The following is a 25,069-nucleotide window of genomic DNA, read 5'->3' on the forward strand; positions in this document are numbered from 1 at the left end:
GCCACTACTGAACCCAGGATTTCCATTGCTAAACAAGACAGTTGTTAAGTGAACCCCATTTTATAACCTTTTTGCCATGTTTGTTAAGTGAATCAATGCAGTCATTAAGTTAGTAACATGGTTGTTAAGTGAATCTGGCTTTCTCTTTCTGGGCATAAAAAGTGATCCCGTGGGGCACTGCAATCGTCAAAAGTACATGCCAGTTGCCATGTGTTCTAATTTACTTTACTTTACTTTATTGTCATTGTACCTCATACAATGAAATCAAACACCATATTCAGCGCACATCATGACCATGAAAATAAACACAAACACACATCCTTCACCCTCCACGCATTGAATTGAAAACCTTGATATTGCATTAATATTGCACTATACAAGCAGAATTCAAAAGAGCTACTGCCCTGGGATAGAAGCTGTTTTTCAGCCTATTTGTCCTTTGTTTTTATTATTCTGTACCATCTGCCAGATGGTAGTAGTTCAAAAAAAGGGTTCCCAGGATGAGATGGATCTTTGAGAATGTTTTGAACTTTCTTAAGGCAGTGGGAGCTATAAAGCTCTTCCAAAGAGGAGAGAGAGCAACTAATGATCCTCTGAGGGGCAATGATATTAACCCTCTGGAGAGCTTTCCTATCTGCCACTCTGCAATTGGCAAACCATACAGAGGTGCAGTAAGTTAAAATGTTCTCTATGGTGCAGCGGTAGAAGGTCACCAGCAGTTTCTCATTCAGTTGTTGTTTTCTGAGAAGTCTCAGGTAGTATAATCTCTGCTGGGCCCTTTTGACCAGGGCTGCAATGTGGGCACCCCAGGTCAGGTCCTCTTTTAGGGTAACACCCAGAAACTTAAAACCGGCTACTTGCTCCACTCGGTCTCCAGTGATAAGCAAGGGCTGGATGTCTGATCTGTTCCTTCTATAGTCCACTATAAGCTCCTTGGTCTTACTGGTGTTGAGGACCAAGTTATTGTCTCCACACCACGAAAACAACCGGTCCACCTGATCACCTGGAGAAACTTCCAATGGTCATAAGGGGGAGGGGGAAATGTCACTTTTTGTAAGTCCCATTGTAACTTCAAATGGTTACTAAACGAATGGTTGTAAGGTAAGGATTATCCGTATCCAGAATCATGAACCCAGGCCGTGGGATACAGGCCTGCAAAAATTGGACCTGCTTAAATCTGGGACTCTATTGTCACAGCCTCCTATTTGAACTTCCTGTGAATGAACGGCAGAAGATCACAAAGAAGTTTCCTTTGGTTCTCGGCTACTGGCAAGAGAGCCTGCAGGATGCCCTTCTCTGCCTTTGGATCAGGAACTGTCTTTTAATCTAAATATCTGGGTTCCTCGGGACACTTTTCGCAGACCAAGGCCAAATTATATGCTCATTGCAGGCTCACTGGTTCGTGGTTTAAGAAAGAAAGTTTGTATTGCCAGGCAACTAGGAGGGAGGGAAGGAAGAATAAAGAAAAGGAGGGAGGGAGGAAAGGTGGATAAAGGAGGGAAGAAGGAAGGAAAGAAGGAAGGAAGGTATTGTTACTGAAAAAAAATATGTGGGATCCTTGGTCCCCTGATTGTTTTCTTGCAGATGTTTCATTACCCAACTAGATAGTATCTTTTAACTGCTAGCAAAAAGAACACCCCAGCCCTAGCACTGATGAAGTGACCTAGTTGGCTACTGAAAAGTCTGCAAAAAAAAAAAAAAAACCAACCCCAGCCAACCTCAGAGAGCACCAAGGACCCCACAGTTCAGCCATCTGCTCCAAGTATTCTCTTTTATTGGCATTTAAGAAATAATAATGGCGATAATGCAAGGAAGGAAATGCCAGAGAGAAGAAACCTCTCGGCTCAGAAGCCTTTTGTGAAAAGCTAGGAAAGGTAGAGAGATAAAAGTCCAAAGCATATTCCTTCGAGAACTCGGCCTCTGAATTCTCAAGTTTCTAGATCGCAGTTTGGTATGGCTAACCCCCTCACACACACCCCACATCTCTCTCTCTTTCACACACACACACACACACACACACACACACACACACACACACACACACACACACACCTGTTGCTATGGAAACCCAGAGATCTGCGAGAGGGGGGCTCGCAGTCTCCCCATCCAGAAGCCCGGACAGCCCTTAGTGAAACGCCGCCGCCCAGAGCTAACCTCTGGCTGGCCCCGAGCAACTTAGTCGCCGCCGGCTGCGGCTGAGCCCTCCGGACTGGCAAGCTGCCGGCAGGGAGGGGATGCCATGAGACAGCAGCCTTTCCCCGGAGGAGTGGGGCTGGGGGGTGTCGTCATGGCTTTGATCTCCTCCGTCCCTCCGGGAGACTCGCGGGGGTCTTGGCTCGTCTGGCGCTTTTGTTGACGCCCGCGAAGTAGTGCCCGCGTGTTTCCACGGAGGGGCGCTGGCGTACGTTTTAATGCAGCAAAATGAATGAAGAGAGCGGGCGCAGCGCCGGAGGGGGTTGAAACAAGCCCCACGGCGGCGGGAGGAGAAGGCTTGGGCAGGTGCACACAGCAAGCAGGGGGGCGGCACCAGCCGGAGCCTTGTGCCCTAACCCTTCTCTACGCGAACCCCGGGCAGGAAAGGCACCGTGCCACGGCCGCTCTCTCGCCTCTCCCTCTTGCGAGCACAGGCAGGCAGGCGAGCTGCGCCGCCACCACCACCACAGACCGCTCGCCCGCTGCTTTCCAAGTTTCCCCGTGGAGGGAGGGTAACCCAGTTGGCCGGGGCTGAAGGAGACCGTCCGCCCGCTCTCGCGGCCGCCTCGCGCGCAGAGGACACTCGCCATTCCTTCCCTGGCACGCGCGCGCACACTCCTCTCCGCTCCCCCCCCAGCCATCTCACACACATAGACACAGACACACACACCCTCTCTGCTGGCATGCGACCTGGAAAGCGGCTGCTCTGTGGCCCCGGGAAGGCGCCGGGCGAGGGACCCCAGTCGCCTCCCTGCTCCGCGCCCCTCCTCTAACCGGGGGTGGGGGGAGGTCAGGACCGCATCGACCGACCAGCTTCCTGGCGAAGGAAGAGGACGGCGAGTTTGACGCGCCGACGGCGGGGTTCCTACACGTTCTCCTCCTCCTCCTCCTCTTGCTAGCCCTCCTCTGTTCCGATGCCCGGGCGGCGAGCGCGCCGTTCTCGCCGGCTCCCTTGAGGCAGACGGGGTGGCGCGTCCGGAGCTGGCGAGCGCCAGGCAGAAGACAGGGGCTCCAGACGGCCGGCGAACTCCCGTAGCCTTGTGGTCAGCCTGCCGCCCTGGACCGGCCGAATGGCTTCCTTGTACCAGCGCTTCGGCGGGAAGATCAACACCTCCCGTTCCTTCCCCGTCACGCCCGAAGCCAGCCATCTCCTAGGCCCCCAGTGCTCCGAGGAAGACGGGGCCGCCGCCGCCGCTGCTGTTGCTGCCGCCGCCGCCTCGGCCCACGCGGTCGCCGGAGCAGCGAAGGCTTCGCGCCCGTCGCACCTGCACAACCCCAGACCTCGCTTCCAGTACCAGGCGAGGAGGAGCGACGGCGAGGAGGAGGATGTAAGCCAACCCCTGCCTGGCTCGGGGGGCAGGACGCGGGTGGGAGAAAGCCGGGCTCCTCGCCTCGGGGTTCCGCGCCTTCCGCCCCTCCGCTCGGACGGATGGAGAAGTCGTGGCAGTAAGAAGGGCTGAAGCGCCGGGGGCGGGGGAAGAGAGAGAGAGGCTCTGCGGAGACTTTCCTTACTCTCCATCCTACGCACACCGGTTTTGGTACAGGGATCTAGAGAGTATTCATGAGAAAACTCGGGGTCTCCCTTGGATTTAAGAGATGGATTAGCTAAAGGTTTTCTCTTAGTAGAAAAGTTAAAAGGTTAGCAGATCTTCGGGAAAAGAGTCGCGTTGGAGCAGTTTGCAAACGATTGGAGAGAGAATAGTTCACAAACAAATTTCTCTTCCCTTTTCCTCTCCTCTCCTCAAAGCTGAGAAGCGATCAAAAGTAGATTTTCAAGAGGCATGGAATACGTTGGGAGCATAAATTTGAGCAACATGTGCTTTTGCTGGTTCAGATTCTTGCATCTCTCGTTCTCCCCACCCTCTTCTCCAATCCCCACTTTCTTCCCCACCTTTACTTACTTTCTTGGAGAAATTTCAAAGAGTTTGTATTTGCATATCTCCTTAGTAACCTCCGACTTATCCAGGACACTTACTGGTTCTGAGAAGGATGGTTGGGGGGGAAAAGGAAGTTGGAATAATCTGGAAATCATAACTCTTTGTTAAAGAAAAAATGTTATTTTAGTAATTTAATTGATGCAGTTACTAGTTTAGCCTGGGAAGGGCGCCTGTTCCTTGAAGCTGGTTCATGTGGTTATGTATGTTTGTGTGCACTTATGTTTGTGCAAATGGAAGCAAAGCCTCCTTTAAATTTTGTTTTCACTTTGTGAATTCTTGGGATGTTTCTACACAAGTAGAGGCATATTTTGTGTGTCTAGCTTACAATGGTTTCCATATCCAAATGCTAAGGCCAACTCTGCCTAGTTTTCTAGATCAGGCGTACAGAGGGCTCCTACCAATTCAGTGTTAATTCTTTAGCTTGCAGAATTGCATCATGTCATAATTCAGTTTGTGTTACTGTAGTGATTGTGTGTATATGTGTATGTATGTGCGTACATGTGCTCTCATCTATTTGTACAAATACAATAAAAAATAAAGAGGAGGATTTTCAAAGTTCATTGTGTACACTACCTCCTAAGTATATTTATTTTTAAATATTCCTTCCTCTAAAGTTGTATCACTATAACAGCTTTGCTCAGACCTTGGTTAGAAAAGACAAGGGTAATTAGCATAAAATTAATAAAAAGAGAAGCAATTCCTTTTACTAAAAATCACTGCTGAAAAACTTTTGTAAGGAACCAAGAGGAGGTTGCCTTTTGTTCCTTTTTATTTCTTATTTGAGAGAACATTTATCTTTAAATAAGTATATAGATATCTTGCAAAGTGTCCAGCAGTTCTGTTACATTCAGCGCTTCCAGTGAAGTGTGCTTTGTATTACATTATAATATTTAGTAGAAATAAATAAGATATAAATCCAGGTGACACAGAATCTTAAAGTTAATTCACTTTTCTCTGGTCTAGGATAATGTTTTTGCTGTTGTGGGGCATATTCCTGGCATTGCCCTCTAGGTGGCAGTATAAGAAAGCAAACTTTCCTTTTTCTTTTTCCTTTCTTTTTCCTTTTTTTTTTTTGACATTCAGCTAACAGTTTGTATTTTACCTGCACCAAATTTTGTATATAGCAAAAACCTGCCTAGCAACTGGACATTTTGAACTTAAAAGGTTTAATAGATGTGACTTGTTTTAAATAGGCTCAAATTAAAACTTAAAGCCATAATTTTTTCCAGAACAATATTTGTTAGTACTATAATCATATTTACATAAAATAACTTTCCTTTCTGCTTGTATGTCAGTAAGCATTTTGTAAGGTGCTGTAGAATTCCCTGCCAGTAGACAGTTTCTGGTTTCTCCCTAAATCTGTAACAAAATACCAAATAAATAAAAACTTCCATCAATTAATAAACCTGATTCTCACTTGTTTTCTTTAGATAGGAGACCTGATAGTCAGATAATGATTTTTCCAGTGCAAAAATTATTATTGTCTAGGAATCAAGGTTGAGAACTGTGCAGTCACAACTGAGAGCAACACACACTTACAATGAAACTGCCTTTTGTGAAACACTAATATAATCCAAAGTTTAGAAGTAATACAATGTGTGGAATGGCAGTAGTGCTTGTGTGTATGTTGTGTTTAAGGAGAATTTTAAAAATGAGGTTCAGACATAAAAATGCTAGCTCCAGTTCTGACATTAAGGAGAACCATACTCTGCCTCATATGCGTGTATTCCTGCTATGGTGATTCTTGAATGTGCTAATCTAGGAGCTGTCTCGGGTGTTGAATACTGCCTTGCAGATTGGGAGTTGGTCTTCTTTAAGCAGGGCTGGCCAATTAATTTCTCCAAAAGGGCTACATAAGAAACTGGGATTGTTGCAGAGACTGAAGCAATAGGGCTGTACACTTATTTACATTCAATTTCTAATTTCCAATTGACCTCATGCATGGCCAGACAGGGACGGCAAAAGTTTCAGATAAGGAATAACAGAATAACAGAGTTGGAAGGGACCTTGTGGAGGTCTTCTAGTCCAACCCCCTATTCAAGCAGGAGACTCTATACCATTTCAGACAAATGGTTGTCCAATCTCTTCTCAAAAACCTCCAGTGATGGAGTACCCACAACTTTTGAACGCAAGCTGATCCAGTGATTGTTTTCACTGTCAAGAAATTCTCTCCTTAATTCTAGGTTGCTTCTCTCTTGATTATTTCTCCTTGATCGTTTCTTGTCCTGCCTTCTGGTGTTTTAGAGAATAGCGTGACTCCTCTTCTTTGTGACAGCCCCTGAGATACTAGAACACTGTTATCATGTCACCCCCTAGTCTTTAGGGGGTGACTAGACTAGACATACTCAATTCTGCAACTGTTCTTCATATGTTTTAGCCTAGGTCTTCCAGTCAGTCATAAAAACCCCTCTAAGTGCAAGCATCCAAAGTAAACCATCTTTAACTAGCCTCTGTTTGAATCATCTAATGAATGAGAAGCCTCCATCTATCATGATATAGGTAGTCCTCCATTTAAAACCAAAATTGTAAACAGGATTTTTGTTGTTAAACAAAGCAATTCTAAAACGAATTGCTGGAAAGGTTGCAGGTGGTGATTCTATGATCCCTAGGATGCTGCAGGCATTTATAAATATATCCCGGTTGCCCAGTGTTTGAATATTGGTCACATGACTTTGGGAAAGGTATGATGGTCATAATTATGAGGACCAGTCATAAGTTACTTTTTTCAGTGCCATTGGAACTTTGAATGGTTGTTAAACACCACGTTGTAAGATGAGGACTGTATGTAATTGGTTTCTCTGCCAAACTGCTCTTAGTATCAGAAAACTATTCTTTATAATATTCGGCTGGTAACTACTTTCCGGTAACCCAGAATAACACATTATTCTGTGTCCTGAACTCTGGAATGAGAGAACGGAAGTTTTATGACTTTGGCTGCTTGCTGTTAATTGATAGAGCACTCAGTGGATATGCCAAGGCAAAGATTTTTGACTTTCAAAAGAAATGTATGTGGCTCAAGGTTGAAGTGTGGAGATGAATGGGACTAGCCACAGGGAGCAAATTCCACACTCACCAAAACTAATGATGTTACCTAGCCAGATAATAAAGCATCTGGAAACAAGCAACCAATCTCAGAGAGCACCTTTTTTATCTTAGTATTTTTTTTTAAATGCAAAAAACAAATCAGAATTATTCTTTCTTATTGCAAGCACTGCTGGGAACAAGATCTCTAGCAAAGATGTAAGAGTATTGTGAACACATGTGCCTTTCATCGCACAAATAGTTTTACAGGCTTTTAAGATATCAGAGGACAGGGGAAACAATGCAAGGGTAACTGTGGTCCCATGGAATGTAGAAAAACATACTTTTTAAATATATTTCTTCAGAATTGAATACATAGTCACTGCAAATCCTACTTCGGTTTATGATTGTGTTTGATAACTTCTTTGATAACACAACAGAAAAAAGCACAAGAGACTCTTGAAGGATTAAAATTCTAATATAAATTTCATATCAAAGCACAAAACTGAGCAAAGGACTCTTTTCTTGCAAGGAATGGATCCTATATTCACATGATCTGCATATCCATGGTTAATATAACCATGATTAATTGAATTACATTCTTTTTCTGGAAGTGTACAAGGCACCAAACAATTAATAGTACCACTAAGTTTGTGCAGTATGCTTAGGCTAAAGTTCGGTTGTCTAATTTGTGGATTAGTAGTATGTTGTATCAAACCAACTTCATCATTCCCAGTGTTGGAGACAGCTGCAGTGGGAATATATCTTATCATCTGAAATAGCCAACTCATCTTTACAATGTTTTTGTCCATTCATTTCAAGCATATTTTAAAATAATTCCAGCATGTAAACAATGTTAGGTAGCTTTGTAATAACCATTTGATCATGTTTTATAAAAGCTAATATTTGATTTTTTTGCAGTTATTTGCTGTGCTAATCTTTATTATTAAATATACAGAGAGAATACTGACCTAGTTTGTACAAAATTGGTTTTATCATGACTTGTTGAATAAAGCATAATTGGTTAAATTTATACAAGGCACTAAGTTGAAAACTATTGTTGCAAAAATAAATTAATTTACACAGAAGATTACCCCAGCTTCCACCCCAACCTCAATTAATTAGGATTTAGTCAAACGTATCAAATCAATCAAAATTCTGTGTTTAAAATTCTTCACTTTTCCCATTTTTATCTTTTTGCTTGATCTCCAAAGAGACCAGATAAATATATACATTGTTTGTCTCTACTTTGCTGTTCAGAAGAATTTGCCTTCATTGTTTTCCCCATTTTTTCCTTGTAATCATTCTATAAAAATTGACAGAGGCATTAGCTAGCTAAATGTGCTGAATGGAAAAAATAAATTCAAATCCTGTGTTTATTACATTTTAAAATGTACTTTGAACTAATGATGGTGAATTAAAGACCACTAAGAAGAAACTGAACCTGCAAATACTATAAAATAAATCCCCATATTTAGTGGAGACCTAAAAGATTCTGTGTTTTGTTTGATTCAGCAGAAGGCCATAGAGAATTAATTATCTCTGATCAAGGAGAAAGGGAGATATATTTTGCAGCATTGGGACAATTGATATGAAGGTGACAGCTCCTTAGTTTGTGGATTAGAAATGAGAGCATTTTTTAAAAGCTGCAATGAGCCTAGAGAGACAGTGAAATACACAGAGCACATCAATTTATTTAGTCTAAATTCTGTCTGTACCTAAATGCTACAGTTCAGTACTGTCATGGCTTCTAAAGCATATCACTTTCAAAAATTGCTGGTCATTTAAATTTCACACATTACAGTAATCTTCTTCGGTGGTCATAGAATTGTGTCTCCAGATGAATGGTTACTGTTCTGACCCAAGCCTTGTTCAAATTAAACAAACACAAACTGTGTATAAAAGCAAACCTTTTTTAAAGCAGCGCTGGGAATTCAGTGCATTCCCAGCCAAGAGACTTTTAAACCAAATTGTCTGGAATCAAAAGCAAGCCCTTTCAAGGTTGCAAAAGGCTGCCAAGAACAGAAAACAAATTACTGATTAAATATTCACCAACAGAAGTTTCAAAAATAAACTGGAGTAAGCAGGGCTTCAACGAGGGCACTAGTCTAAAGAACTTGTTTACTTCCTGCAAAGAATGCATTCCCGAGGGCTGGTTTTTATCCCTTATGGGAGGGGCAATCACCTTCCAACTGTTAGGCACCCAGAAATTATCCAGAGTAATCAATCACTCCGAGACAAGCATAATCTCCAATTGATTTATTAGGAACAGCTCTGGTATGTCTATGGAAATTTCCAAAACTGAAACTTATTCTCAGCACATCTCACAAAGTCCTCCCTGTCTCCTCCCACTTACTACACTTCATAAGTCACGAGAACCATTTTTTAATGTAACACGCTGAATAACCTTGAACTGTTCAACTCCCTCACTTCCCTTCATTGTTCACATATTTTCTTGCGGCAGCTGATATCAGAGCTGACACCAACCTTACTCCCGAGTCGCCCTTGCTGTTTCAGCGGCTCTTTCCTTCGAGCAGCCCTACGTGCAATGGGCACAGGCTCCCCGGGGTCCTCTGCGTCACTGCTGCCAGACTCCACAAGCTCCGAAGGCAGCACCCCACTCTCCGATAGTCCTGGCCCCATCCCTGCACCACACGCAGGCCCCTCGTCTGAGTCCTCGCTATTAGAGACCTCTGCTGTCCGCACCTGCTGCCTGCGGATCACAACAGTTACGGATATACTTTGGTAAAGAAATAAAAATGAGGAGCCAGTTTGATGTAGTGGTTAAGGAGCTGGCCTAGAAATCTGGAGGAGACTGGGTTCTAGTCCTGCCTTAGGCATGAAAGCCAGCTGAGTGACTTGGGCCAATCACCAAGAGACTGTGAGTTTTAACCCTGCCTTAACAGGAGAAATCAGGCTTTGGGCCTGGCAACTCTCTCAAACCAACCCATCTCTCAGGGTTATCATTCTGGCGAAAAGAGGAAGAGGAAGGAGTTTTAAATTTTGGGTTACTTAAAAAGTAATACAGGTAGGGTAGAAAAAAATCTGATAGATAACATAAATAAGAAAGTAAATGCAGAAAATATAACTGAGGAATGCCTATTTATAATTTTGGGATCACACACTTTCCTTTTTGAGATTAATACTGGAATACAGACAGTCATTTTACTTAACATTGCCTCTGAACATTTTCCTAGTTCGTCTCTCTCTTGCTTACTTTTCTTTACAGTCAGGGTGATTGATGAGTGTAATTTCTGTAAGCAACTGACAAAGGTGCTGAGTTTGATACGCATGCAGATTGTCTATAACTTCATTCCTTTTAATTACCGTGAAACAATAATTCATTAATCAAGTTCATAAGAAAATCAGCTCTTCCCTTGAATGTAAAATACCAATTCATATCATAAAACAATAAAACTAGTAACAATTATCCTTTTAACATTAATAAGTTATTTTTTCTTAAGAAGGCTACACATCAGAAATCAGTTTTATAGTGTTACTTAAATAACCAAGTTCTCCCTTATTCATCATCGGGATAATTCATCAGGGTAATTTAAGTATACAGGTACTCCACAAATTACAACAGTTCATTTAGTGACCATTCAAAGTTATCACAGCACTGAAAAATGTGACTTATGACCATTTTGCAGAGTTACGATCTTTGCAGCATCCTCATGAATATGTAATCAAAATTCAGATGCTTGGCAACTGGCATGTACTTATGACGGTTGCAGTGTCCCAGGTCATATGATTCCTGTTTTGCGACCTTCTGACAAGCAAAGTCAATGGGGAAGCCAGATTCACTTAACAACCGTCTTACTAACTTAACAACTGCAGTGATTCAGTTAACATCCGTGGCAAGAAAAGTTGTAAAATGGGGCAAAACTCACTTAACAACAGAAATTTTAGGCTCAGTTGAGTTGTGGTTATAAGTGGAAGACTACCTGTACCGTATTTTTGGAACAACATTTTTTTGAAAAAGAACCAGCGATTTGAATGGAAAGCATTGATAATTATTGGGATTCTGATATGCAAAAGAGGGATATTTAACTTTCCTTCTTGTGGAAGAACCATACTTTTTCACAGAAGTTTAGATCAAATGGATAATTAAATACTTGTGAGGGTACTTACAGTACTTGTAAAATACTTGCAACCCTTCAAGTAAATCGGGTTGGCAAAGATATACCGTAATAACTAATAGAACTAGTCCTGTCTGGACTGCAACAACATAATCTTGAAAACCTGATAAGAATCTTTCTTTTTTTCTCTCTATGTTATACCAAAGAAAGTTTATTTCCCAAGATTCTCATGTTCTACCAATAGTTGCCACGTATAAGTTCTCAACTTACAACTGTTCATTTAGCAAACGTTTAAAGTTACGACACCACTGGAAAAAAGTAACTTATGGAGTGATCCTTGAACTTATGGCTGTTGCTGCATCCCCAGGGTCATGTGATCTGTTGCTTGGCAACCAGAATTATGGACGATGGTTGCAATGTTTCAAAACCATGTGATCACCACTTGCGACCTTCCCAGCCAGCTTCCAACATGCAAAGTCAATGGGTGAAGCCGGATTCACTTAAACAACAGCATAATTCACTTAACAACTGTAGTACTCGCTGAAAAACCATGGCAAAACTTTAAAAAGGCTATAAAATGGGTGCATCTCATTTAACAATTGCTTTGCTTAACAATGGAAATTCTGGGTTTGTAAGTTGGGGACTACATATACGTTCTCTGAGGCCATCTCTATAATCTACAATAAGATATGGAATTAGTGTTGGGATTCATATATTTTTTACTGCTGATTCTGTGGGCATGGTTTGGTGGGCTTGGCTTGGTGGGAGTGGCAGGGGAAGGATACTGTAAAGTCCCCATTCTCTCCCCAACCCACTAACCTGCTTTCCAGCTCCGTTCTCCTGTGCAAGGCAACAAAAGAAGACCCAGCCAATCAGCTGTGACTCGGGAGGCAGAGAATAGATGGGGGCGGGGACAGTCAGAGGTGGGATTTACTGGTTCTCTGAACTGCTCAAAATTTCCACTACTGGTTCTCCAGAACTGGTCAGAACCTGCTGAATACCACCTCTGTGTGGAATGATATATATCTGGATATGTCACTTGATGTTCGTTCTACTTGTTGCATACTAATCAAAGCAGTGGTCTATGAATGGCTATTTTCTTTTCTTTTTTTTAATAGCAAATGCAAGTCATTTTTGCCAAAGTCAAATGAGAAAGTTTTGTACACGGTCATGTTCCCTTGTATCCTCTATTTAACTAACTTAACTTGGACTTCAAAAGATGTTTTATAGTTCCCTTTTTCAGCCTCCTGAGATAGACAAGTTATGAATCACAGAAGTAATTGCCAATATTTTCAGTATTAATAATTCAGGCTGTGGGTTAGGTTGTTTAAATTAGCCTTTACAAGCCTTCGGGAATATATAGTGCAAGATCTGGAGAGTAATTTATTTTTGAAAACTGCAAAGAAAATGAGAATTGCTATTGCTTTGTAGTGAAATGTGCCAAAGCAAGGGGCTGTTCCATTTTTGGGGGGTGTGGTAGGAGATTTCTAAAAAAATGAGCCTGCGAAATAAAATTGAATTGATTGTTATGCAAAATGAATTATCCTGTAAGACAACTGCAAATTATTCCAACTGAATAATAAATACATATAAAATCAACCTATTTGGCAAGTTCCTTGCACTGTTATCTCTGCCATCTTAGTTTTCTGTTATTTTCTTGTTTTAAATATTTTTAACGATTTGTAAACAGCCCATGTGGGGGCTTCAATTTACCACCACAATTGGGACTGGAACTTACATTGCTAAGTGAAACAGTCATAAAGTGAGTCGTGTCTAATTTTACAACCTTTTTTTTTTGCTGTAGTCATTAAGGAAATCACAAGGTCATTAAGCGAATCTAGCTCCCCTGTTGACTCTGCTTGTCAGAAACCCTCTAAGAAAGTTGCAAATGACGATCATGTGACCCTGGGATCAGAGGTGGTATTCAGCAGGTTCTGACCAGTCCTGGAGAACCCATAGCAGAAATTTTGAATAGTTGGGAAAACCGCCAAATGCTACCTCTGATGGCCCCACCCCCATCTATTCTTTGCCTCCCATTGAGTCTCAGCTGATCAGCTGGGTCTTCTTTGGTTGCCCTACACAGGAGAACAGAGCTGGAAAGCAGGTTAGCGGGGTGGGGAGAGAATGGAGATTTTACGGTATCCTTCCCTTGCCACACCCACCAAACCACTCCCACCAAGCCATGCCATACCCACCAAGCTACACCCACAGAACCAGTCGTAAAAATTTTTGAATCCCACCACTGCTTATGATACTGCATGCATCGTAAACACATGTCAGTTGCCAAGTAAAATACATGCCAATTCATCACAGGCAAGTGGAGATACTGCACGTTTTATAAGTACAAGGACTAATCATAAGTCATTTTTTATCAGCACCATACTGAACTTTGAAAGGATGTTAAACGAATAACTGTAAGTCAGGAACTACCTGTAGTTGTTTTATTAACTTATACATTGCCCATATACGTGAGGTTTGTTATTAGACTCAGGAAATAGAAACAGAATAAATGGTGGAATGTTCTGTGGGTAACTAAACAGACATCACTTCTTCCTTCCTTCTCAATCAAAAACAGTTTTGAAACGTTATTGGTCTGTAGTTTTCCTACTACTTGTCAGTTAGTAGATATCTGGCTTAAAAATTCTCACAGGCTTTTGTGCGATCAAACTGTATCAAGTAAAGCTCATAATAAAAGATGGCTTCGTTTATCGTTCTTCCTTTTATGTAATTTTTCATGGTGCTAATATGTTCTGATGTGTAAATTATACATGGAATATCCCTTGTCTATTTCTTTGCTGATTTAAAATCTGATACTTGGGCTGTGCATATTTTTGTAACAATAATTGGCGCTGTTTTATGGCATACAAAAAGCAATGGGATCTCAGAGTTAGTTCCCAGGGAGTATTGCATTCTCTATACCTCCTGTCCCGTCTGACATTTTATTTTATTTATTGTTTTACTCTACACTACTCTATTTATTTATTAAATAAGAAGCAATCCTGTTAAGTAAAAGGGATTTTGCTAATTTTTATGTACAAGAAGAACTCCTCAAGTGCCCAATACATTTTTAGAAAAAAAGATACAACACTGGTTGTGTAGGATAGTGCGCCCAGTTGGGGGTTCCAAAAAAGGGCATCCCACAGTTTTTATTTATTTTATTTATTGATTTGATTTGTCAGTCGCTTACAAGATAATAGTTATATGAATAAACACGAGTATGAATGCAGAAAATAGGGACAAATAAATGGGGACAATAGGACAGGACGATAGGCACAATTGTGTACTTATACATGCCCCTTACAGACCTCTTAGGAATAGGGTGAGGCCAATAATGGATAGTTTAGGTTTGAAGGAGTGGGGGTTAGAGGATGGTGTAATGTGTTCCAGGCATTGATCACTCTGTTCCTCAAGTCGTACTTTCTGCAATCAAGTTTGAAGCGGTTTACATTGAGTTTGTATCTGTTGTGTGCTCTTGTATTGTTGTGGTTGAAGCTGAAGTTAGTCATTGACTGATAGGACATTGTAGCAGATAATTTTGTGTACTAACCGTAGGCAGCATAGTTCTAGGTTGTCCAAGCCCAAAATGTATACTAGAAGGCTAGAAGACATGATGGGACTCAACCTCACCAGTTTGCCTGCTGAAAATGGGTGTCTCATATATCTTTTCAGAATACCAATGGTATCATTCAAGGCCCAGGATGAAGATTTTAAGTCTTGCATTAAAAAACGATAAAGGTGTTCCCTGTTCAGTCATATCCCACTCTAGGGAGTTGTGCTTATCTCCATTCTTACACGAGGGATCCAGAGTTTTTAAGACACTTCCGTATTCTTGTGGCCAGCATACTTTTGAATTGCGATGTTGTCAAAAGCTGGGTGAAGTAACAGGAGCTCGCGCCATCATGTGGCTCTTGGGATTTAAACCCACGTGGTAATCTTTCCAGCTGAGAAGCTCAGGCATCTTTAACCATGGAGCCATCGTACCCTAAAAAGTTGCCCTATATCTCTTTGCTTTAAAAAGTGCCAGCAAGAACCAAAAGAAGTATGTCAGAATGTTTGCAGCATGACTACTACTGTGAGACAACCCAGGAGCACACCACACCACACAGAGGCTTTGCCTCTTAATAGTGGTTTATATACAAGACTGCTATATACATACATTTATATGTTAGGCACATATTTAATTTTATTTTTATTTATTTATTTTGATTTGTCAATCGCTTACAAGATAATAGGTTATAAGTATATACATAGTTATGAATACATGAAATGGGTACATATAAGAAAAATAAAAAAGAAACAATAGGACAGGGACGGTAGGCACGTTGGTGCGCTTATGCACGCCCCCTACAGACCTCTTAGGAAAGGGGTGAGTCAATAGTAGATAGTCAATCAATCTTCATTATTCTGCACGGAGAACTACAATGGAGATAGAACACGTGAAGAGAGAGATACTCCCCCTCATGGCCTCTCTTATATAGACAGCTTCTTAAAGCGGCGATAACCCTGCTGACTCAACTTCATTGCATCAGCATTTAGAGCAGCCTTACAGTAGCTGGCCAGCTGTTAAATCTTCAATACCTTAACCTAGCCCTTGGCTTCTATGGAACAATACACTGTCTTCCAATTCATTCCCAAATCCAATTCAAAATATTGAGTTTCATTTTTAAGCCCACCACCTGCCTAAGGTTGGGCGATCTGAAATGAGACATTATACGCAGGTGGTCCTCGACTTAAAGATCACAGTTGAACCTAAAATTTCTGTGCTGTGCAAGGCAGTTGTAAAATGGGTTTTGCCCCGTTTTATGACCTTTTTTGCCACCATGGTTAAGCTGCAGTAGTTAAGTGAATCATATGGTCATTAAGCAAACCTGGCTTCCCCCATTGACTATGCTTATTAGAAGAAAGCTGGGAAGGTTACAAAATGACCCTGGGACAGTGCAACTGTCCTAAGTACATGCCAGTTGCCAAATCCCCAAATTTTGATCACATGACCATGGGAATGCTACGATAGTTGTAAGTGTGAAAGTGGTCATAAGTCACTTCTTTCCGTGTCGTTGTAATTTTGAATGGTCACTAAACAAATGGTTGTAAGTTGAGTGACAGCAGAATCTTGCAGATCTATTTTTTCCCATTATTACCTGACCATCCCCTTCCTGAGTGAATCAGTTTCCATTACTGCAAATTACGGTATTATAGTTTTCATTTCACGTGCAATAAATACTATAGTCTTCTTCTACCATGTCTTTAATGGCCATGAGTTCAATTTTAAAATCGATTGTTTAGATAAAATTGTACTTTGACAAAGTATAAATCAAAATAGTGCCTACCTTAAAAAGTATTCTCAGCAAATACGCACTCACTCACAAGCTCTTTGCAAAACTGTACTTGGTTATTACAGTGTTTGAATGATGCAATTCAATATTATTTTCAATGTTATATATGGTTTTAACATTGAAGTGTCAGGGAAAGGGGAATGTTTTTCTCTCAGGCAGAGACAAACCTGAAATACTCTTCAAAATGCAGCTTTCCAGTAACCTGAAAGGTTAACATTGATTATAGAGGCTGAATACATTATCAACCTGCCTTTCCGGCCTCTGAAAAGAATTGTCAGGGGGTAAAATGCAATAAGACAACAGCTTTAGGAAGAACAAGCAAAATCTCTCCCGTACAAAAACAAACAGAAGCGTTGCTGCTTGCAAAAAGAGAAAAAGGATCAACAATAAGAAACAGAGAGAGAATTTTATAAACATTTTCATTGCCCTCCTTTCTGTCGCACTGAAGAAAAAAAAAACTTTGCACCTGGCATCATAATCTCATTACTTATTTATTTATACATGGCAAGGTCTAGTGGTTAGAGCTCCAAGCTAGAAAGCAAGAGACAATGGTGAGAAAATGGGGCAAATCTCACTTAACAAATTTCTCATTGTCTCTTATGGTCGTATGTTGAGGACTGCCTGTATATTCTGTCAGAGAAGCAAACTGGTTTAACGGATACCATGCCGAGAGTCGAGATTGCTAGAGAAGCCAAAGAGAATAAATCACACTTGCTATGTTGTAACACAGTCTCTTTCCTTTGAAAGCAGCTACATCTTTCTCTTACAACTAGGTCTAGTCTGCATAGGCAGGTAATGTGATAATTTGTGTGCAGAGAATGACAGCAGGTACTAAACCACTTAAAAGTGCAAGTAGGGCAAGTCATATCTTAGTGTTTCTCCATTGATAAACTTCCTGCAGTTAAAAGATCAAACCTTTTTATTTTATTTCTGGAGGAGCCCTTGATCTTCTGTGTTGGCTATTCTTTCAGGAAGCATTCAGAGTAAGTGAAGTCTGCGGCAGTACAATCTTTCTCTGCTACCTGATAGCTGAAGTGGTACAATTTGTTATAATACTCTTATTTCCCTTCATATATAATAGGTCTAGCCTGAACCTTGGTTATTGAAATTATGAGCAAGTGCCATATGCATTACTTACGTGAAAGGGAGGGAAGGAAAAACGGCATATTCAAGTCCTAAACAGAACAAGGGAATGTCTTGAGATAATGATTTGTGAAAAACACTTTACTTTTGAATTCTTTTGCAACTGTGGAGTGGAGAATGTGGGAGAAACTATATTTCTACTACAGGTAGCCCTAACATACAACTGAGCCCAAAATTTCTATTGATAAGTGAGACATTTATTAAGTGAGTTTTGTCCCATTTTACGACCTTCCTTGCCACAGTTGCTAAGTGAATCACTAGACTAATATAATGACATAGTTGTTAAGGGAATCTGACTTCCTCATTGCCTTTGCTTGTCAGAAGGTTGCAATGACATTGCAACCTTCTGGGACATTATATTTTTATTTTATTTGTTCGTCAAACATGTACAGGATAACAAGTGTAGGTATGAACATAAACATGAACAAAGGGAGTAAATACAGATAAATGGGGACAGTAGGACAGGGATGGTAGGCACACTGGTGCACTTATGTACGCCCCCTTTAGGAATGGGGTGAGGTCCACAGTAGACAGTTTGAGATTGAAGCTGTGAGGGGTTGAGGCTGTAACCACGGAGTTGGGTAGGGCGTTCCAGGCGTTGACCACTGTGGCAGAAGTCGTATATTCTGCGATTGAGTTTAGAGCGGTTTACCTTGAGTTTGTATCAATTGTTTGCCCGTGTATTATTGTGATTGAAGCTGAAGAAGTCATTGACAGGCAAGATGTTGTAGCAGACAATTTTGTGTCCTATGCTTACATCGGATCGTAGGCAGTACAGTTCAAGATTCTCCAAGCCCAAAATTTCAAGCCTGGAGGCATAGGGGATTCTGTTGTGAGTAGAAGAGTGGAGTACTCTTCTCAAGAAATACCTCTGAACCAAATATTGGACTAAAATCCACATGTGGCTGGAAAAAATGACAAAGAAGCATATAGACTTGAAACCAGAGCTTTTTTTACTGGGAATTTTATCAGATGCTTATAGTAAAGAGCTGAAATATTTAATTGTAAATGTATTGACTGCGGCTAGGATTGTATTTGCAAAAAAGTGGAAAAATGAGAAAATTCCATTGCAGGAAGAAGTCATAAAGAAAATATTGGAATGTGCTGAGATGAGTAGATTGACTTTTGAAATCAGAGAGCAAGAAGATAAACAATTTTATATAGTTTGGGATCTTTTTTATCAATGGTTGAATGATGAAATACAAAAATAGAAATGTTAGATAATAAGGAATAATATTGATCTTATTTTTCTTTTTTCTTTTTTGGTACTGGATATTATATTTATATAATATTTTTCTGTTTCTTTTTTTTCTTTCTTATTTAGGATAGAATTGGCACGATTATATGATTTGTTTTAGAATAAATTACTTAAAATATAGTTATCTCACAAAGGCATGATCGAACAAAAGTCTAGTCAAACTTCTTTTTTTAATAGTGATATTATGATTTGTAAGTTTGTATTGACAATAAGAGTTATTATACAAGGTAATTATAATTGTGACTATGAGATGAGTGCACAAAACTGATGAACCAACCGACTCACTGTTTGTATATAAATATGGGGGAGCTGATGTTTTTATGTTTTGTCTGTTTGTTTGTATGTCAAAAAACAATAAAAAAAATTTGGAAAAAAAAAAGAAATACCTCTGAACCCTCTCAGTCATGTTAATGTCCGATATACAGTGCAGGTTCCAGGCAGACAAGCTGTATTCAAGAATTGGTCTGGCAAAGGTTTTGTATTACATTGCAACCATCATAAATATGAGCCAGTTGCCAAGCATCCGAATTATGATCACATGACCTTGGGGATGCTGCAATGGTATGTAAATATGAAAAATGATCATGTCGCTTTGCTGTGCTGTTGTAACTTATATGCTATAAGTTGAGCATATAGGCAAGTATCTCAATCAAGCCTCAACCTGTGCTCCTCTAAGTTTGTTTGCTGGAGTACAACTTTGTCATTGGACTTGTAGGCAAATGGAACGGTTGTCCATTGCTTTATAGATAGTCCTCCATTTATGACCATAATTGGGATCAGAATTTCCATTGCTAAGCAAGGTAGTTGTTAACTGAGCCGCACTTGATTGCTTTGACTTTTTTGCCATGGTTGTTAAGTGATTAATACCATTGTTAAGCAAAACCAGCTTGCTTGTTGCCTTTGCTTGTCAAAGCCAGCTAAGAAGCCAGCTAAGCAAATGGCAATCACTCCCCTCCCTCTACTAATGCAACCATTGTAAATACATACTGAGTCATATCCACACAAGCCCAAACTGAATTCTGTGAGTGGCAGAGGAGGTTAAAATGTGCATTGTAATATTGTGTTTAACCTATTTTCGATCTTTCAATGGGTGTCCATAGAGAAATGAGCTACAAATATTGCACTAGACTGCATAAAGAATGGCCTGAATTTTTTTTTTACAAATGTCTTTCTTAAAATTACTGACCTAACTAACTTGCCCTCTTAATTTGTCACTGATCCATTTAGTGAAATGAAAAAAGGAAAATCTAATTTATGGATTTGTAAAAGAGACCCTTTGAAAGTTGTGGCAATTGAGCTGCTTTTCAAAAATTAAACACCTTTTAAATATGATATGTGTTAATTTACTTCTTTTTTTAAAAAAAAAGCAAATTTTATTAATTTTTAAAAACAATACACAAACAAACAAAATGTAGAATATAATAACATAAGACATCTTTTCTGAAAAACAAATAAAACATCTTATTTAAAGACAGGATAATTCCAAATTCTCACATTTCCATACAAGCACAATTTAATATGTATATTTATCTTATCTCTTCAACTTCATATCTTTTCCTAACTTCTCTTAATTTCTCCCTTTCCTCCTATTCAATTACATTTCTTTTGCCTTAGATTGTATATATTCATTGTATCCATCTGTTTTATTTACAATTTCGTTATTCTCTTCCAACATTCTTCTAACGTTTTATTAATTCAAACATAGACAAACAAAACACAAAACATAAATACATAAAACTTCTTTTTGGAAAGCGGCTTACCCCGGGTTACACCTTTTTATACAGACATAAATCAAATTCATGCTCACTTAATATTCATATCTTATTTAACATTCTATATTTTCTATATATTTTCTCTGTGTTAATTTACTTCTTAACAGGGTTGTGTCTCAACTTTCTCTAGGTAGGGTGTCCTCCAGTTCTTCTGAATCTCTCCATCCAGAGTTGTTCACATTTTTTGCACATTTTTGGTGTGAACCCCATTTCAAATTAGCCTGGCCAGTTCTGAATAGTAAGGAACAGGTTTAATGTCCCCTTTTATTTGCTTAAGTATGCCTTGAAATTTGTCTTTATTTTCTCTCCCTATCATTTCTCTTAGTTTACTACAGACAGAAAAGAACATTTGCAAGATTAAATGTCTGTTAAATTATGAAAAATGCTTCTGAATTCTTTTTTTTCCTAACAAGGGTAAAGTTAGGTGAGCCTTCTAGATCCAGCTTCACTCAGTTTTTGAGGCAGTCAGAAATGTAAATCATTTTGTGACAGAATACTTCATTTTAACCTTCTAGCTTGTATCACATTCGATCATATTCATCATTGTCTCCATTTGTAATCCTGCCAGGAATGGTGCTTTGAAAGAAACTCAAAGGACATTTCATTGTCAATATATTTGATTTCCATTCAATGCACAGCTGCAAACAGCACATAAGTAAGATAAATGCATATATGTTTATAAAGATATCAAGAATCGCATAGACCTTTCATTAACTTGCAATTAAGAAACAGAGGATCCTGAGCTATTGCTTCTGTTTATTTCTTTGGTCCTCCAAACTTAACTGCTCAACCACTATCCTAGTTTATTTGTAGGACTATCAGATCATATCCCTAAAATTTTTGCTCTAGAAGCGTCAAAAAAGTACTTTTTAGCAAAAACTTATGATATGGCCATCAACTTCTTCCCCATGGTAATGGGATAAGAGCCTCTTCCCACTGCTGAATTAAAGTGCTCTACCCTCAGGCCTCTGGGAGGGCGAAAATGGCCTCCCCCAAGCTCCGGAGGCCCTCTGGAAGCTGGAAACAGGCCCGTTTCTGGACTTCCAGAACTTCCATTTTTTGCCCTCCCGGAGCCTCCATGCGGACCCTGCACTTACTTGCATTCAAAATGGGCCGCGTGGAAACTCCGGAGAGGGGTGGTGTGGGCAGAGCCAGCAGGTCGGTTCAACTACCAGTTTGGCAAACCAGATGTCAATTTAACATCTGGTTCGCTTGAATCGGCTGACTCCCACCCCTGCTTGTAAGTGTGAAAAATGGTGATCAGTCACTTTTCTCAGTGCTGTTATATCTTTGAATTGTCACCAAATGAATGGTTGTAAGTTGAGGACTGTGTGTACAGGATAGAGATAGCAAAGATGGAAAGGAGGACTATTATGGCAAAGTGACACACACACACACACACACACACACACGGACCTACTTTTCAGGTATGTGATAAATGGAAGACAACTGAACGCTTCAAGTCATATATTTACAGGGTTATGAACATCAAGGAGAAATGAGACAGGAAACCTTACTATTTTGGTAACCTGCATTTTCCTTCCTAAATGAGAAATTTGGAGTTCTCATTCTCACACCTTTTGTGGGTTTGTCTTGAAACTATACAGTAGGATTCTCCTAGAAAAACCACTGAGAATGCTTCTTTTAAAACTTGTCAACTGCTCTTTCTTGTTGAAGGTTAGAAAAGCAGAATTTTGAAAGCCTGTCAAAATTTCTCTCTGTTCAGTTTTGTGTGGAGCAAAATCAAGACTGGCTTAACTTGAGTTTCTCTCTCACCTTTTCATCTTTCTTGGGACCAAGTACTCCTTCCCTGGACAGTTCACTAGCTAGGCCAGGTCTGTGTTCTTTTCACATTATGTATTTGCTTGCTTGCTTGCTTGCTGAGATCTCATCTTTATGTACTCTTGGCTTACCCGGTGCAAGTACAAGCAGCAAACCTAACACTCATTCATGCTGATGATATTTATTACCTAGTTGGGTAATGAAAGATCTGCAATGAAACAACCAAGCTCAGAGAGCAGCAATGAATCCTCCATTCAGTCCTCTGATATGGAGACAATGCAGTAGCTGTCACTTTACATGTAACTTTACATGTCTGAATTCTGAATATTCACTTCGTTCCTGAATATCACAAACACTCCAACCCTTTATGCTAAAATACCAGCTTGTTTTGCTTGTTTTCGTTGTTTTTCTGTTGCATTATCCTTTTATTTGTCATCTCTAGAAGATTTTTGAAAATGGGTAGTTCTCAGCCTACAAACACAATTGGGACCAGAATTTCTGTTGCCAAGCAAAGTACTTGTTAAGTGAGTCACGCCTGATTTTATGTCCTTGTTAAGAGAATCACTGCAGTTGTTAAATGACTCACACGGTCTTTAAGCAAATCCAGCTTCCCCCATTGACTGTGCGTGTCAGAAATCAACTGGGAAGGTCACAAATGTTGATTACAGATTAACAGAGTTGGAAGGGGCCTTGTAGGTCATTTAGTCCAGCCCCCTACCCTATATCATTTCTGACAGATGGCAGTCCAGTCTCTTCTTGAAAGTCTCCAGTGATGAAGCTCCCACAACTTCCGAAGGCAATTTCTGTTCAATTGGTTGATTGTTTTCACTGTCAGAAAATTCTTCCTTATTTTTAGGTTGAATTTCTCCTTGTTCAGTTTCCATCCATTATTCCTTATCTGGCCTTCGGGTGCCTTGGAGAATAGCTTGACTCCCCCTCCTCTCTATGGCAGCCCCTCAAATATTGGAACACTGCTATCATGTCTCCCCCGGTCCTTCTCTTCATTTGCCATGCCTAGTTCCTACAACCATTCTTCATATGTTTTAGTGGTGTTTTAGTGTTTCCTGGTTGCTCTTATTTGCACTTTTTCTAGAGTCTCAACATCTTTTTATAGTGTGGTGACCAAAACTGGATGCAGTATTCCAAGTGTGATCTTTATAGAGTGGTATTAGTACCTCACTTGATTGTATCCCTCTGTTAATGCAACTTAGGATTGCATTGGCCTTTTTGGCTGCTGCTGTATACTGCTGGCTCATATTTAACTGGTTGTCCACTAAGACTCCAAGATCCCTCTCACAGTTAACTGCTATTACCCAGCGATGCTGCAATTATTGTAAATGCATGCTGATTACCAAGTTGCCTGAATTTTGATCATGTGACCATGGAGATAATGCGACAGTTGTAAGACAGTTGTGAGTTGTAACTTTGAATGGTCACTAAACAAATGAAGGACTACATCTATATCCATACTTTTGCTTTCTCTAGATTTCTCATAGTATATTTTGCTGTCTAAACATCTTCATTTATTCTTCCAATGTGTTCAGATTTTTTTTTATAGTTACAGTAGTTGATTTATCATTCCTTTTTTTAATGGTTTAGAGATGTGTTTCATGACCTATTTGATTATTTACCTCCTTATTTAATTCTAACTGGAGCAGAATGACTCCATGCATAGAAACAGATGGTAAAATCCTTGGGTGGGGGTGGGGGGGGTTATGAGAGTCTTTCTCTTTGTTTTAAAATTGTGGCACTGACAAGCTTTTACTAACCACTCACAGAATGTGTCCTGCAATTGCAGAAGAAACATTTTAAAAAGTCCAAATTATTTTCAAATCCAAATAGTGTATTTTTCTACTTTCTTAATTCATTTTCCTCTTCCCTGCTCCAAATAACCATGTTGCAATTTAAAAATAATTGTGCCGAGAAAACGTGCAATTTTTAGGCACTATATATCCTTTCCCTAAACCACTCTGTAAATTATCTTAATAACTAATCCCCATAATTGATTCAGAATAATATTATAATTTAGATTGGTGGGTAAATATGTTCCAGAATTAGATGTTACTGCCTTGCTTGCTTACTGTAAGGGATGTTGGACTTCAATCAGAAGTTGTCCAGAAAAGTCAATTGATCAACATTTAGCAGCCAAGGACTATACTTAATGATGGTTATACTGCAAGGATGATGCTACATACAGGCCATTTAATCTATGGGGCCAGAAATATTTCAATTTCTTCCTTTTATTATTACAGATAATCCTCAATTTATGACCACAAATGAGCCCAGAATTTCTGTTGTTAAGTCAGAATGTGTTAAAAGTTTTGCCCCATTTAACAAATTTTCTAGCCACAGTTATTAAGTGAACCACTGCAGTTTATTTATTTGATTTGTCAATCGCTTACAAGATAATAGGTATAAGTATAAATATGAGTAAGAATACAGGAAATAGGTACGAATAAATGGGGACAATAGGACAGGGACGGTAGGCACGATTGTGCACTTATGCACGCCCCTTACAGACCTCTTAGGAATGGGATGAGGTCAGTAGTGG

The 25,069-nt window shown here is 39.9% G+C and overlaps 1 protein-coding gene across 3 annotated transcripts in view; it reads left to right on the plus strand.

The window, feature by feature from the left end:
- DPP6 (dipeptidyl peptidase like 6) overlaps positions 1–25,069 on the plus strand; it is a 539,989-nt gene that overhangs the window by 200,364 nt on the left and 314,556 nt on the right. Inside the window, exon 1 of one of the 3 annotated variants that reach the window (XM_026719897.2) lies at positions 2,904–3,521. The exons of the other annotated variants lie outside the window; for them this stretch is intronic. Coding sequence (XP_026575682.1) covers positions 3,264–3,521 — 258 coding nt within the window. The 5' untranslated portion in view covers positions 2,904–3,263. Of the gene's footprint in view, positions 1–2,903; positions 3,522–25,069 lie in introns of those variants that run through there. 3 annotated transcript variants of the gene reach the window in all.

Source organism: Pseudonaja textilis, chromosome Z (genome assembly GCF_049901715.1).
Source record: "Pseudonaja textilis isolate UNSWEBS1 chromosome Z, rPseTex1.2, whole genome shotgun sequence".
Taxonomy (NCBI): domain Eukaryota; kingdom Metazoa; phylum Chordata; class Lepidosauria; order Squamata; family Elapidae; genus Pseudonaja; species Pseudonaja textilis.